This window comes from Corapipo altera, unplaced genomic scaffold, assembly GCF_003945725.1.
Source record: "Corapipo altera isolate COAL_440 unplaced genomic scaffold, ASM394572v1 140b, whole genome shotgun sequence".
NCBI classification, from domain to species: Eukaryota; Metazoa; Chordata; class Aves; order Passeriformes; family Pipridae; genus Corapipo; species Corapipo altera.
This window is the reverse complement of record NW_020884956.1, coordinates 1,358,858-1,376,247: the sequence shown is the minus strand read 5'-3', so window position 1 is coordinate 1,376,247 and position 17,390 is coordinate 1,358,858. Positions and strand designations below refer to the sequence as shown.

The 17,390-nt window shown below is 37.8% G+C and overlaps 1 protein-coding gene across 3 annotated transcripts in view; it reads right to left on the bottom strand.

Annotated features, from left to right (window-relative positions):
* Positions 1 to 17,390, bottom strand: part of CDH8 (cadherin 8) — a 154,430-nt gene that overhangs the window by 49,020 nt on the left and 88,020 nt on the right. For all 3 annotated transcript variants that reach the window (XM_027663736.1, XM_027663734.1, XM_027663735.1), the window contains 3 exons: positions 14,246 to 14,433; positions 11,378 to 11,631; positions 4,004 to 4,140 (listed from right to left, as the gene is read on the bottom strand). In XM_027663736.1, coding sequence (XP_027519537.1) covers positions 4,004 to 4,140; positions 11,378 to 11,631; positions 14,246 to 14,433 — 579 coding nt within the window. The remainder of the gene's footprint in view (positions 1 to 4,003; positions 4,141 to 11,377; positions 11,632 to 14,245; positions 14,434 to 17,390) is intronic.

The window sequence follows — 17,390 nt, the reverse complement described above, 5'->3', positions numbered from 1 at the left end:
TTTCAGAATCAATTCACAGGTTCAACAACTTTCAATCTCACCCTTGCCATGAGTGTTAATACCTGCATTTCTTCTGAGCACCCTAAGCCTGTATTTCAGGGGGATCTTCCAAAGATGTCAAAATTCTTTCTAATATTATCTTCTCAAAAAAATCCTTGTGACAGAATTCATCAACACAGAGGAGTCACCACATGACCAGAGAGCAAAAAGTATTGAACAACAAAGAAGCAAAAATTATTCTGATAATATAAGAAAGAAATGTAAGAAATAATACAACACAAAAAAGCATGCAAAACAAAAGTCATATTTAGGAGTAGACAGGTTTAAGTGTAGCAGCTGAGAGGACCAAAGCAGCAGAAGGAATGTAATGGAAAGTGTCTAACTAAATGTGAAATAATGAAACCACCACCTCAACATCACCTGTATCACCTAAATGTCGCCTGTACCATGTTCATCATATTCAGTTCATTCTTTTTCACACGTGGCTCTTTGCATTGTTTTATCTTTAGTAACCACAAAAAGATTCAGGTGGAGGAAATATTTGAATTAGCAAAGTGTTAAGGAAACTTCCCAGTGTGACCATTCACTGTCCCTGGCAGTCACAGTCCCACCCCTCAGACTGTTCCTCCACACACCCAGAGCACAGTGTCCTTACTGTGCTTTGATTAATGGACACAAAGCTCTGTGCAACTCCTTTACGTATTTTGGGAACCAATGCAAAAGTTGGGCAAGTATCTGAGGGAAAGCCACTCAAAGCAGCTGTTCCGTAGTTTGTTTTTACAATTGCCCAAAAACAGAGGCTGTAGAAAACTGGAAACTCCTTCCCAGGGGCTGGAAGGACCCTGCTAATAATGGGAAAGTAAAGGAGGGAAACAGCACTATCCAAAATGTCTCACCTTGCACAGGTCTCTGAATACAACAGTAATGCTATTTGTCACGAATAACAGAAGTTTGTTCTGAAAAGAACCGGCCAGATTTCCTACTTCTATGAATAGGAAAAGAAAATGTCCTTCTTCTAAACAAAGAAAGAAAAAAAAAGAAAACAACAACAACAAAAAACCAAACCAAACAAACAAAAACACCCACTCAACTGACTGCTCTTTTGCCTGTCCAGTACATGTAGAAAAGAGTCACATTTCCCACTGGCTCACACTTTTCTGTTTCCTCCTAGTTTTGCTAGACACAAAAAGGTTGAATGCACATTTTGGGTCAGTAGCATGTTTAAATTATCCACACATATTTTAAATCTGATCACAAAAAAGATCAGCCAGTCTGGAGGTGAGGATCTTCATTCCCAATTCAAGAGAAAACACAGAAGCAGATATGCTCCACTGAGCAGACCAATCCTGTCCTGGAAGATTCCTACTTAAGGCAGTGGCTGAGGGATGACACAAAGATACTTTTTCACAATAACTGCCAAAAGTTACCTGTGCCTATAGCACAAGTTAGCTGCAGGTAACCTGCCAGCATGAAGTTCTGAAATAGTCAATTATGGTTCAGCAAAACTTGTTGTTTACCTATGAAAATGTTGCTAAATCAGGATACATTTAGGATCTACCGTGGGATCAAGAAGAGAAAACCAGTGTCATGGCTTATGATTAGTGAGTTTAATGGCAGTGAAATGGTCTGGTCATTGCCCTGCAGATAGAGAGGAGAGCCTTGAATCAGCCCTGGGAAGCAGCAGGCCCAGGAAGAGGAAATGTTCCTGTATAAGCGATGCCAACATATTTATTGTCATGGGAGACATCAGCAGTCCATTAATATGACTGTCAGTGAAAGCACTGTAATGACACACTTTGTGTTTGCATTTGTTCCTTGTGTCTGCCTCCAACAGATTTCTGTTATTTTAGAGCAGAGATTTTGCTTATTACTGTCTTAGAAAAAAAAAAATGCTAAAAATGCCCATTTTACTCTGCTTGACAGTTCTATGAACAAATTTAATTTCTGCATGAGGAGCTTAAAAATAACTTCACTTAAATAAGCAAAAAGAGTAGTCTATGAAATTAAGCCCTTGTTTTATGTAAATGTCAAATAATTATATTAGGAATGCAAAAAATAAGCCATCAGCAGGAACACAAATGCTTAGAACAAGATTGGCATTATTATTTTCATAGCCAGTCTGATAAGAGGCAATTTTACAATAGCTAGAGATGCTGAGGCTCCCATGAAGTCTAATGACGAGGCTGATTTCTTACAAAAGTCCTGAGTATAATTATATTTTAAAAACCTGAAGATGTAACAGGCAGACTTCATTCCTGTGTGCTCAGCAAAGCACGTTTCTGCTAACACTGCTCTGATACACACATTTAAGGGAGATAGAAAAATGAATTGGAGGAGTTTCTTGCAAAATTATTCATTTTATCTCGTTCTTTTTTGACTTTTTGGAGGAAACAAAATGCAAAACAACTTCACTTTACATCCTACTATTCCAATGTTTGGATCACAAACTAATAATTCTGCTTTCCATGGCATTCGTAAATCTCATGATTTGATGCAGTTGGTATGGTAATTTTATATATTTCTCCTTTTAAAACATTAAGATTATTAATTGGTTAGATATTAAACCGGGAAAATGTGTCCTGTGAAACCAGACCTTCCTTTCTTCCCTTGTGTAGTTTGGTTCCCTGGGTTGGATTGGCTTTCCTGCAAGCACAAACTATTCCTGCTAATTTATCAACGTAGTGTTTGCCTTCAAGACGTAACAGGAATTACCAGGGCACTGTTTGCACTACTGGCAATGAAATACACAAATTACTGAGGTGAGTCATAGGAATACAGGTTACAAAGGGTGTAAGCTGAGAGTTTAGTTTACACCCAAACCCACCTTTCTACTTATGTGTGCCATTTTGCTTATAGGTCATGGATTCCTAAAACATTTGGTTTTGCAAAGAAGTACCACAGAAAGAAATATTAGATGAAAAAAATGGGCTAAATAAACATATTTTATCCCCCAATTTATTATGTTCATAGCTACAGTCCTATGAAACCACATTAAAAATTCTGTATCAAAATACTACATCCTTCAAAAAAGATACTCTGGGGAAAAGCAAATGTTCACATCACCCTGTTTTCTACATGAGCAGCACTGATCAGCAGGCTCTGAAGACATATATCCTTACAACGATGTGTCAAGTGTGTATGCACAGAAGGGAGTTGTGCCTATCCACTGACTGCAGAACAGACACATCAGCAGAAACCTTGCCAGGGTTTGTGTTTCAGTCCAGGTGATGACACGGGATGAGAGCCCGACATTCCCAGACATTCCCAACGAGTTCGTTTGCTGCAATATGTTTATGTCAAATGCACAGAGTAAAACACAGTGCTAATATTAATAATAAATTATACTGTCACATGTGATCCTGTCAGCAGCTCTTACAGCTCCAAATTAATTAAGAATTCCCCTTGATTAAGATCTCTGACCCCCATACCCAAGCAGAGCACTCCTGGCTGCCGGTAACTCAGGTGTGCAGAGCACTGGCATTGGGTTTGTGGGCCTGAACAATCCAGGCTCTTGTCTATTGCTGTGTATGAGTAAACTTATCCATAGGTATCCAACAGGACTGCTTTCATGCAACATTACCCCTGTGCTTAATCATTTATGGCACTGAAACATAATAGCACTCAGCGTTAAGAGCGTCTGGGTTGAGCCCACAATTTACCTCCACGACAGCAGAGCTTTAATTTTCTTCTGTCTTAATATAACTAACTAGTTATAAGGCTTTGGTTTGGGCTTTTTAAACCATTTTTTTTTAATATTTACCCTGTATGCCCTGTACATAAGTACTCATCTGTCTCTTCAAAACCTCGACTACCAAATTCACTGCAAAAAAAAAAAAAAACAAACAAAAAAACCCCCCAAAAGTTGGGACTTGTACAGAAAGTAAGTTTTCTTTCAATAATTTAAACACACAGTATGTTTTACTTTACTGATTTCTATAGTTTCCACTGTTAAAATCAATTCTAAACCCAATGGAACTAACAGCCAGTGCACACAAATACTTACTAGTTTCAGTAGCTACAATAGTGATGTTGTGCCACGTACTCGTTTCTCTGTCCAGTGGTGTTGCCAAAGTTATTTTCCCATCTTCTGCATTGATGTTGAACTGTCTCTCAAGGTCAGTGTGGCGATCAATGGAAAACCTGCAAAACAGACATCCCTGTAATCTACTTAATGAAGTTGGTGTAATCCATACAGTCACAGGACAATTTAGGGAGCCCTCTGAGAGCTGCAGTTTTGTAGCCAAATGGATTGAGAAGCTTAAGAGCACAATAATTTATAAGACAAAATGACAAACTGAGACTAAAAAAACGTAATAATTATTGCCCAAGGAGTAATTAGCTGTATACCCAGTGTGAAGGTCATAAAATGCCCTCAGGTTCACTGGGTAAGGTCTTTGAAAAACGGTGCTGATCAAGAGTTAATTACATAATCCATCACATTTATTAGACAGTTTCTATGGTATTCCACAGTAAATGATGATAATTTCAACAGTAATGCATTAAGCACACAAAAGTGGTGGGCTTCGTGGTTATTGTAAAAAAAAGCTGAATAATATTATTTTACCAACATATTTCAGATTAATGAAGCATGAACTATTCCCCAAGCACATTAGTTGGTGATGGTTCAAGCAGCTCCATGGGCAGAACGCAGTCAGTGAATCACCATTTTCCTGTAAAACACTGCAAATGCTGAAGGGCTGATTGTTTTATGGATTGACATCACTGATTTTTAACAAAACAAGCTTCATCTGACAGGTAGTCACAGTTTGCAAATGTGGGTGTCCAGGTAAATTATGCAGCCTAAACAGAGGCAGCCTGACCAGGCGACAGAGCTGTGGCAGATTGGTCCAACGGTGCATTAAGTAGGCTGATGATTTAAAGCTCACAACTGGATCTCCAGGAAAGCCTTTATGTTTGTCCATTTTCACAGAGTTGTTCTATTAATAAATTATTTGCAAAAAGAAACCAAATCTCAAAATTGAGCCCTCAATTTTTAGAAAAGGAGAGGTAGGGAACGAGGGAGCTCAGTGATAAACTATTGATACGGTTCAACAAAAATTGATTTCAAGGGGTTTTACTGAATCCTGATTGTGGATTTATATAAAAGCCTTTCAAGCCTTTGTGTCTGTGTATTACAGAACTAACAGCATGCACTGACAGTTTTTACATCTGTTCTGCATTGTACCAAGGCATAATAGAGTGAGCTGGGATATGGTATCAGCCTGGATTACATTAGAGAGTGGTCAGAAAAGTGACTCAAGACTGTCGGTTTCTCATCACATTTCTACTTTTTGCAAGTACGCTGTTCAAATTCACTGATAAAAGAACAAGAGCATATTTTGCTACAGTGACAATGGCACAGTTATCTAAAAATCAGCTATTCCATTCTGGTTTATGCTTTATCATAAGCAATTTCCAAAAAAAATTCTGATTCGGCTGTTCCTTTATGTGCTACAATAAACACATTCTGATGAACTCAATCTCATTCCAGTCTGACACAATTGATTTTAACAGACATAGCATTAGGATCTGATTTCAAAGCTTGGGATTATTGTGTTCTTTTTTTATTTTCTTTTAACTTCAGTGCCAGATATTTTCATATTTAGAACGAAAGTTACATTACAATTAGATTGCTTGTGCAATGCATTCTGCAAGACACAGTTCACTTTCAAAACCTTAGTTCTAAATTAAGAAAATTTATCAAAACATTTAAAGATGTATTCCTAAAGATCAAGGGTAGTATGATAACACTGTAAAGTCATTAACAACTTAAGAGTGAAAGCCCCAGTTTAACTAAGAAATGGGATTTTTTGGATATTTACTTGTTCTGTTTTTAAGTTCTGAGAAGAAACTACTTTCACTCAGTTAAAAATTACTAGTTTGGTAAGAAGAATACCAGAAAAAAATGAAGTAAAATTATAAATATCTGTGCCCAAAGCTCGGCACATGCATCTATATTTGGACGTTTAAGTAAACTGATTTTGTAGTGAGCTCCACATACTCCGTGCTCAGTGGTTTAATGGGAATTGTACTAAACTCAGCACTTCTGAAAATCAGGTCACCTGTGTGGAAGAATAAAGCTGTAGGTGCCTAACTTCAGGCAATCATTTTTGAAAATGGATCTTAACCTTATTTTGATGTCTCCCTAGCTCCAATCAAAGTATTAAAAGTAAAATTCTGGTACGAGTGAAGTTAGTAAAAAATACCTTATAGCCTTTCATAGGTTTAAGATTTCACTCAAGAAAATACAGGAAAGACAGTTTTTAATGATGACTTCTTAAAAAAGGTTGATTCCTATTTTTTACTTCTTGTTTTTTACGTAATGATGCTGAAAGAACTCTACTGATATCAAACATTTATGATTTTTTTGCAGTCTATAAACAAAATAAAATGTGAAATGCTTGTATGCTATTTAATGTTTAGTTGACCTGGGCTTGACATAAATTTTATTGAGAGAAGACACAGTTTTTCTCTAAAGATCAATCCTTCTTTAAATGTTCCTGTTGTACAGATTTTGAAGTTATAGAACAGGGAGTGACACATTTGTGAGTTTATTATGTTGCATTTCACCTCATCCCAATAGTATTTATTCACAACACAATCCCAGCATTCAAAAGGAAACATTTTTAACATAAGTTACAAGTCTTTACAAGCCAACAAAGAGGTAAAACCCCTACCCTGGTTTTATTTGATAAATATTTGGTGCTAAACCAAAAAATTAAATCTGTACTGTCATAAACCTGGGAAAACTAATAGTTCATTTGCAGTTTCCTTTTCATGATAATGGTGTTGTAACTCTTTTTAATGGGAATGCATTGTCAGATCCATAAAACATACATAAAACATATATTACTCTAAAAATGAGAAAAGAACATCTTGGGAAATAATATCTTTGGAAATTGCCATAAAGCCAGCACAGGTTATTGGGAAGTTTGGGTTAGTTTATGAGTCTGCTATGGCAATTATAGGAATGACCCCACAGTGGTTTAACAGAAGACTTAAACTGATTTTCAGTCCTGCTCCTGCACTGCTGCTGTTACGACTGGATTTGACCTGCTCTTTACTTGCACCAATGTAAATATGAGCAGAAATCCTTTTTTGCTGCCCCTGCTGAGGCTGGAATCCCAGCATTGACACCCTACCAGTGGTAAATCCCCATTGTTTATTAATGCCAGGCAGATGGGACATCCTACTTTGTGACAGATAAACATCTGCACCATTGGGGAGGCACAAAATGTTGTCTCTAGGTTTTTAAGGCCTGCTGTGAATTAAGAAAATGATCAACTGCTGCCAAAGATGAAATCTCTGCTGATATGAATGGGGAGAAGCTGCTACAGCAAAGCTTATCTCTCCACAAAGAGACACTGAGGGGCAGTGATTTATGGGGGGCAGATGCAGCATAGGAAGAAAGATTATTACTCATGTTTTTTGCTATGTGCTTGGATCTTGCTTTATCCAAGATAATTTACTGCAGATAAATAGAACATAGTCAGAAAATAGCATCAGAAACATGAAGTGCTACTGGAGTCTATAGTTGTGTGTTAAGGGAGAATGATCCTCCAAGGCTGATACTGCACCCAGAATGTACCACCCTTCCTACACCAGCAAAGCTCTGCACCCAGCTTAGCTAAACCCACTGGGTCCCTCTCCCAAGAGAGAGCCATGTGCTCCAGATGTGGTTCCAACACATGCTTCTGAAATGACTGGGCTAGAATAAGACAAACTACAGCCCAGTTTTTACAATTATTAGCCAAATTTGTAAGTCCTTTCCACCATCAGGCTTAAAAATGAGGAGGTCCTAAAGTGACATGCTCTGCAGAATGGCAATTAAGGATAAAGGAGAGATTTTGCTGCTTGGTTTTAAAAACAACAGGTTAGGAAAAGTATCATAGAGTCATAGAACATCCTGACCTATGAGGATCATTTAACTCCAACTTCTGGCTCTTCACATTAAAACCCCCCAATCCCAACTATACACCTGCTTGTGAACCTCTGAGAGGCTCCACGCCTTTAGATCAAGTGATGCAAAGATCAGACAACGTTCCACCTCTTCTAAGCAAGAATGAAAAACAAAGTAGTGGTGTATTGCACAGAAATTAACACACTTTTTGTTTCTTAAAAAAAAACCCCACAGGAAATCACAGAATGGTCTGGGTTGGAAGGGACCTTAAAGATCATCTTATTCCAACCCCCTGCCCTGGGCAGGGACGCCTCCCACTAGACCAAAAGACAAGTTTCTTGCCAGGCTGTTGTTTATAATAATTTTTCTGAATTCTTTAATGTTTTGTCCCATGACTTAATATTCATTCCCATGTTCAGAGATATTCAAGTTTCATTTCATTTATGGCACTGCAATACTCTTGAATTTACAGAGCTTTTTTGTATCAGACTCATGTAAAGCAGACGCGGTATTGGGAGCACATGAGGTGATTCATTTCTGTTTGTGCTGCCTGGGTTTTCATAACAAATAATACACAAAAGCTCTGTCTAACCAAAATATTGATAGAACAGATAGCTATTGAAAAATGTAATTTCCTTGAACTACAATTGGTTGTTGCCTCCCAAAATTCTGTTTTGAAGAAAAAAAGATACATTTAAAAAGGTCAGGCAACACTGAGCACTAAAACAGCCCATTATTTTTAAAACAGATTGGTTTAACTCTGGGTTTTTTTAATTTTTAATTAAAGTTTAGTATTTTTTAAATTGTATCATAGAACATATACATAAAATTTACATCACATACGTGATACAACAGCAGAATAAACACTTGAAATGCACATTCCAATGAAAGAAAAAAAGGCTTCTATTTTTCTTAAAATCTGACATGTTCCTATTTTGTTCCAAATTGGAAAGAAAGTAATTACATCTCTGCCCCCTATTTGTATCTGATGAATATATTTTCTCTTTTAGTAGTAGAATTACTAATTTGAAATCCACTTTTTTTTTTAAGCTTAAAATATTTTTTTATGCAAAGTCATGGAAAAAAAAAATTGGGCTTTCCAGAGCTCTCTCAGACAAAGACAAATTAATCAGGTGAGCAGACAAGAGCAAAAAAGTTGCATAGAAAATTGAGCTCTGTATATTTCTTAATTAGCTATTAAGCCAATCCTGTGGGAAAAAAATTAAATCTTTTAAAGTACTGCATATGATTATTAAAAGAAGATATAAATCATACTAATTGATTACCTCTTTGTTTAAATGTAAGGAATTTTGGCCAATTCTGTTTCATGTATGCCAAGTGTTTCTATATGACTTGATGAGTAACAACATTCTAATTCAGTTTGCACACACGAAATATTTTTGTTTTTAAGAGTTTGAAAGTCTCTTGATTTATAAAACGATGAACAAATGGAAATCAAGTAAATTTTTAACTCAGTCCTCTTTTTGGGTTTGGACAGAATAAAGAGGCTCAGTTTTAGGACACAGGTAGGCTTGTAGCTGGTCTAAATTATTAGGGGTTTGGGGCAGGACAAGAAAAGAGTTCCAGGGCAACAGAACAAGAGTGGAAAAATAGCCAAGTTAAAACTGAAGCAGAAGTGAAGCCAGGTTGAGACGAGGAATAAATGGGACAGGATGAGGAGGCCAGGACCAAATCAAGAGTAAAACAGAGCAGGGTAGAGGGAAGGAACTAAGGTTAAACTGAAAGGTGATGCCTTAAGCCCCTAATGGTTTTTTTATTTTTCTAATATTTGTAAGACTTGTAAGTTTTATAAGTAGTGGAAGTAGGTTTTAAAAGCAGAAACCCTTCCCTTCTTTGTCCCTTGTCCCTTTCCCTGTAGCACCCTTGTTTACACATTCCTTAACCCTCTTACCCCATTCTATCCTCCCTATATCACTCACAGCCCCAAATCTAATAGAAATGTTTAGTCTTTTGTCAAGGCAAGGCCTAGATGGTTGACAGAACAACATATCTGGGCCTAAACCACAGAATACGGTCAAGAATTAGGTAACTATGTACCCTTTGTGCTCTGATGATGATGAAGGTGATGAAGTAGGTGGTCCCAAAATACACCCCAGACCCATTTTAAGGGGGTGGACCCCGGGGCGGTCCAGAGTAAAGGTCACGGGGTGGACACATCTGGGATTGGATGGATGGTATTATAAAATGTAACCTCTCGGGCACAGGGGGCGCGTCTTGTAACATCTTAGCCTTGGCAAATAAACTCTTTCTTATCTCACCCCTAATTAACTGCTCTGGAGATTTTTTCAGCACCTAAATCCCACGGCAACAAAGGGAAATTACTATTGAGCTGGAATAAAAGGAAGAAAGTCAACTTGCTGTCCCTGTGTCTGCCTTCACACACCTTTCTGAGGCCCTTGACTTTGCACCAGCAATGCAAGGCCTTTTCCACAGACACCAGTGGTCAGCAGTAACAAAATAAGGGATGGAGCCACTGTTCCAATTGTGACAGATCAAACTGCCCACTCTATGTCACTGTTGTTCACAAATCTTAGTTAACACTATGTTTAGCTAGTTCTGAAAGTCTGATTTAGAAATGAGAATCACAGAATACCCTGAGCTGGAAGTGACCCACAAGTACCATCCAAGTCCAACTCCTGGCCCTGCACAGACACCCCAACAATCCCACCCTGTGCCCCAGAGGATCATCCAAACCCTCCTGCAGCTCTGGCAGCCTTGGTGCTGTGCCCACTGCCCTGGGGAGTCTGGGCAGTGCCCAACCACCCTCTGGGGGAAGAACCTTTTCCTGAGATCCAACCTGAGCCTGCCCTGACACAGCTCCAACCATTCCCTGGGTCTGTCCCTGCTCACAGAGAGTAGAGATTGGAGCTGCCCCTCATGAGGAAGCTGCAAAGGGGGAGGAGAAAATGTGTGCTCGTCAAATGAGATAGAAACCAACAATCTGATGGAACTGGAATAACAGATTTTGTTCAAATTAAATCAAAAAGAGAAAAACCTTGTAAACTGAAGACTCAAAAGTCATATGGCCATAATGATCTCTGACTTTCTATCTTTAAAGCAGGAATGGGTTTAGACAAAGGAATACAAAATACATTTTGACGACCTTACAGCTGCATGGCACAAACTCAGTATTGTTAGTGCAGACACTACAGGATTATTTAAATTCACTGCAGAGATTCACACTGATGATTCAACCCCATCCAACCTCACATTTCTCATAAGAAATGCTCACATTTCTCATTTTCATTGCATTCCTCTGTTTCATAAGACTACTCCTGTGGCAAGGAGCATTTGGGGGACTTTGAAAATGATCTGAACTGATAAACTTTAACATCATCGACCAAATGCTATATGAGTATTTTCAGAGAAACAGAACAGTGTCACACAATGGGTAAGGGAAGCACACTTAGGACTCTGCCAGTAGTTTTTCCAAAGAGCACTTTAAAGCAGCACTACCTTATAGGGCTGGAAGACACGTCGGGGTCATGGGCCGTCACCTGACCAAGCACAGAGTTAAGAGCAGCATTTTCATGCACTTCCAGAAGGTAAGTAGGTGAGGAAAAGACTGGTGGCTCATCAGCATCCTCTACTACAATTTTTACCGTTGCTGTATCCTTGAAGGGGCCTCCGCTGATGAAGCGAGGATCGATGTGGGTGTTGGCCGCCTCCACCTTCAGAGTATAGGATTTTTTGGTCTCAAAGTCCAGTGGCTGTTAAGAATGATAAAGATAAATGTCTTTTACTAATGGCCACAGAGAAAGAACAAGTGACTATAATGCTGATGGATGGGAGTCATGTGCATTTAAGCACGTTCAGTGAGTTTTAATGCAAACACTTCCCACTCCCAGAAACCCAACCTGCAGATTTTCTAGGCATGTATTGATACCTGTTTATTTATCAGCCTCAGAGAAAACAAAACTGTTTCCTTTCTTTTCACAAGAAATTTACTGAAATATTCTCTCTCCTGAATTATACCATTACAATTACATATCAGATAAATACTACACATTTGTTGGTGATGGCATGACTTGCATAGTAATAATGCACTTGATCAGTGCTTTGGTAGTTGGAGATAAGAAAAAAAAATACACTAGTTCCACAAAGAATAAATATTTTATTACTTCCAGAACCATGCGAAAAATTCAAAGAACTACCAATTACTATTGGTTGGACATGAGAGGTGTTATGTGGAAAAATGTAGAGCTAATCATATAAGAAAATACTTCGATATTATTGCACTTCAGGTTCCTCTGTATTTCAGTTTATAGGGGTAAATGAGGTAGACATCTCTCTGGAATTTCTTAAAACTGTAGCAATTCCTACTACTGTATATATATTTTTTTTTTCCCCAGAAACAGAATCACAAAACCAATTACTTTATTCCATCAATATACCTGCCATGTCATCACTGTTTTTACTATTTTACAGTTCCATATTAAAGCATAAAAGATGAAAACACAGTGGATTTAAAGTAATGAAATACCAAATAAACCCCAAATCTGTGACACTTTTGAGTGTTAGACTTTTCCATCAGAGGAGATTCAAGTTTGTGTCTTGAAGCACACCAGTATATTCACTATATAATTCTCTTGTGTCTCACAACGATTCAAATTTCAAAGACGTAAATTGCCAAGCATTGGAAAGATATTAAGATTTGCATTATAATGTCCCAGGGATAAAAAAAAGAGGACATAGACATTCTGAATCTGCAATGCAAATACCAGCAAGAGCACAAACAGGAATCTTCAGGAAGTCTGTCAAAGCCTTCAATATGTATATGCTCAAATTCTGCTGATTTTTTTCAGGTATGAATCAAGCTCTAATGGGATTTGCTCTCTCTCACAAATTCTAGTAAACATGAGAAAAACTTGCTTCTTTAGCAGCTCTTAAATTAGTGAGCTTTTGTAATTATGAATGGTGATTTACAAATCAGCATATTCACAAGTTCCCAATCATGGTTCCTGCAGCACTTTTTCCATTGCTTTTCATATGCTTTACAGAAATTGCAGCACCCCAATACATTTAGTTGTGCTTAATCAGAATATCATATTGAAAATTTACTCAGCATTGTCTGGAGCCCACGAATTTATGCTCAAGAAAATCTGCTGGTGAACAGTCCCCTCCATAGATCATCTACTGTAGTAGAACCAAAATTATTATTGCTGTCAAAATGAATATATGAAACCACATTATGTTGGAGACTCAGTTATGAAATAAAGCCAAGGGAACTGGGGCAAAAGGCTAATTGCCTTAGCTTACAAAAGAGGCCACAGCACACAATAAACAACAGTAAGGAAAATCTGGGATGTATATCACAATTTTCTCTTTAGAAGAAGAAATCTAAATTTAGATAAATATACATCTGCTTATTATAAATCTACAGTGCTGACCTACTCACTGAGAAAAAGTTTTGACAGGCAATCTGTCTGACCTCTCTAATTACAGGTAAAAGTGGACTATTAATTACCTGGACTCACTAGACTCTTTTTTTTCAGTGGGATGTCACGGTTTGGGTTTTGTTTACTTTTGTTTTTTAAAAACAAAGATTCATTTAGAGTACTCTGTGGTACATAGTTAAAACCCTCTCTGCCAGCACTGTAAGTTATATTCATGTGCTTTTTTTGAACACAGTATGAGAAAAAGCTTTTTTTATCCTTCCCCAGAAAATAATGACAACTAAATCTGCAATTAATGTTTTGCTGGCTTAGCTGGACAAGTTTTGTCCTGGATATGCTGTCTCTCCCCATATTTCTGTATATAATTGGGTAGCGTTTCTGTTGTGTACGTGCAAATACCTCCCTTTACACACATCAAGACTGTACAAGCATAGAAAAGTTCACATAATTTTCTTTAGGGCCCAAATTTGACACTTCTCGTGTGAAACTACTGATCTCCTTGATAACATTCACTGAAATCCTTATTCATTGAGTGCTGAGAGTTCAACATGAGAAAAGGTGGAAGACTAAGCCTCTCACACATCAGGCAATTTAAGCAATTCCCTATGATTTACTTTTTCCCATAACAGCTATGCAGAAAAAGCAAATAATTGAGAAAAGGTATTTGATGAAAACTCAGCCAAGATTTTATGGAAGTTTACACCACCACCAAAGCCAAATCTAATCTACTCTTCTGCTTCAACCCCATGGAAGCCCAGGTAAGATTAACACATTCCCAGCATCCCTGGATGTCTCCCTAGTCATCATCTAAATGAAAAGTGTGAGGGACTTCACTGGCCTGACACCTCCTCCATAGAGAAAAGAATCCCTGGCTGGGTAGTTGTATGCACAATAAACATGTATTTTTTTTAACAGAGAGATGATTTACCTTTCTCACTCTAATAATGCCGTCCTGAGTTTGTGCATCTGTAGTAATTTCAAATATATCCATTCCATCTCCTTCAATAATATCATAGGATGATTTAGCATTCTCTCCAATATCCAGGTCATTTGCTTTCACCCTTCCTATTGGTTCACCAAGAGCAACATCTTCCATTACTGAGAAGTGATACAGACCTTACAAATAAGAGGAAAACACTAAACATTACACCTGGTTCCAGTGTCCCTTGTGTGCTCTTCAATGTTTATACTTCCCCAGTGCAAACTCTTGAGAAGCCCAACTGATACAACCCACATTTACACAAGTTATTTACTGAAAGCAGCAAAATGTGTTCCTTACACAGGAATATTCAGTTTACTATATGTGAATGTTCTTTTCATTCCACTAGTCTCCTGCATCTTCCTTGCAGGGATGCTTAGTGTTGGCAAACACAAATATCAAGCTATTTTCAACACTGGAAGCACGTGAAGTTCTCTCCTGCAGACACTGTTGAACTTACCTTTTTATTTATAGACATTTTATTTACATGGAGTTAGAAATCGACCATGAAACTCTGGCTTTTAACCTGTAGAAAACTGGTCTAATACTTTAAAAAAAAGTATTGTGCAAATACTTATATAACTTCAAATATTTACTAATTTTTAAAATTTGTTTTGGTTTTGTTTGTTTAAGCCCTTCCACCTCCCATCTGTGGTAAGAAACTAATCAAGAAACATCCAAGGATGTTTCATCCCCAAATTTATGTTTTATTGGCAACAATAACTTTTCATGGCAATCATTACTGTATTTACTATTTGGTTGTAGAGTTACACTGAAATCCACTAGAAATTGCCATTCAAATTGTCAGCATTTTATTTTTTGTAACACTTGCTTCAAACCTTTTGATCAAAAAAATGTCCAAAATCTATTTAAATATATTATTTTAGATAGGAATTTTATTAAGACAACCTCAAAATACCCACTTTACTATTGTATCTCCCTGTTCCTAACAGTATTTTAAAACCCAGAAGACACATGCATGTTTTACATAAAAAATTCTCTCTGGAGTCCCTGTCTTTTTACTTCTTCCTAATTTAAACTTATTGAAGCTACAGTTAATACATCATCTAATGAAATGTAGTGCTATTTAGCAGTTAAAATAGGTAAAAAGAATTCAAGGATGAGGTCATGAAGATAGTTTTTGACAGAAGGTTCTGGCCTTGTTCTTCTCTGTCCCCCTGTTGTTCTACAACAACCTGTATTTTTTTCTGTTATGTGCAGTAATATTTTTCCAAGAACAATGTTCTGGAGTTGTTGCTTTACCTGTTTTAGACTGATTGCAGCAGCAACAGTTGAAAACAGGAAGGAAACTGGGAGGAATTCACAAACACATATATTAGCTACTCATGGAGTCTGTCCCAAAGTGATTTGGTTTTAATGTTTCCAGCCTAAATTATTAGAGATAATTTGGAGATCATCAAGATTCCTCAGAATATCCATAAGGGCTCACAAACAATGAGCAGCCAAAGCAATGAAGTGCCTCGGGAGACTAAGTTATGTATTCATCATTTATAGTGCTGGCCACACGTTGTGGTTTGTGTCTCCAGGCACAGCCCATTGCATTTTTAAGTTGAAATTTTGCTCCTCGGATTTATTAAGACAGTTTACAAAGCATTGTAACCAACAAAATAATGCTGCAGTTGACTCTTTTTACACAAATCCCTCTCTGGAATTACCAATTGTGCTGTCATAGTGCAGAGCTGACCAAAAATCCACGTTATGCATCTTTGAAAGCCCTTGGTTTCCACGGTTCTCCTCATTACAATTCCGTGGTAAACTGCCGGGTTAAAAACTTTGGTGACTTATAAAACGCCTCTAAAATTATTTCAAAGAGATCACAGAAGTAGTGAAAGTTCATCTTTTTCATTTCTAAAACCCGGGAGGCTAACACTCTGAAATCAAACCATAAATATACATTTCTGTCCTGCCTGGAAACAATAACCCGATAAAACACACAGCTTCCCCAGCTCATTACCATTTATTGTGCAAGCAGCATGTATTACATCTTATGAATTTCGATTTCATTCTGGTTAGGCTGATTGTAAGTTTGATCCTTTCCTATTTTCCTTTCCAGGCAAATGCAAACCGTGCTTCAACAGCATAAAAAAATGTTAGGCTTGATCAGCTCCTGTCTAAGGCCAGAGCGTGGCTAATCTGCAGTGCTGGGCAGCAAGTTCTGAATGCTGGGGTTTAAAAGGTAGAATTTGTAACAATATCTAGTTATAATATTACTATGGCTCATAATTAAATGCAATATGTAGAGAATACCCAGGTTTGTTTCTCCTAATGAATTTGCATAATGGTCAGGGTTATACCAGGGTGGTTATTCCCGGATGGAAACTTGACTCCTACACTGGAATGCACTGAGTAAACAGCTTCAAAGGCAGCACCTTGCTTGTTGGAGGAAAACAGATCTTAGGAGAAAATATATTCCAGGGATAGTGCTGCAATCTTCCTGATGCTCCCAGTCAGTGTGTCACTGTTCCCAAACTGCAGGAGAACAGATGGGAGCCAACTGCACAGGGAAAGGGCCCTTTCATCTCCATGTGCTCCCTGCTGAGACCTCCCCTAAAGGGACCAGTTTGGACCAGTTGTGCTGCTGATTTTCAGGTCAGATTTTTGTCATGCTGGCAGCCAAGGGCTTTTTGAGACAGGAGCAGTGATACAAATATAAAGGCCAGGTAAGCTGGCAAAGGTAGATCTGCAGTCCCTGAGTTACAGGGACAGTGCATTGCAGGTATAAAGGAAATGTCCCTCTGCATTCTGGTGATATGGTTCATGTGCAGGAGTTTACATTATCAGGGAAATTGTTGGAAAATGCTAACACACAGGGACGAGCAATGCAACGGGATACAAAGTAAAAAATTTACGTGTTTCCCACTTTATGAGGGAAAACGTTTTATTGTGCAGAGTGCTTATCTGTTAAAAACCACTAAGATGAGGTAATAAAATATATATTGTGCAAATAAGCTTTTGCCTCTGCTTATTTATTTCAGATTTCTCCCTCTGTCCATCTTTATGGGCATTTTCTAGACTACAGAAGAGTATTTATCTCATGCAGAGTACTAGGACAAACCCATTTTACTCTGTGCCC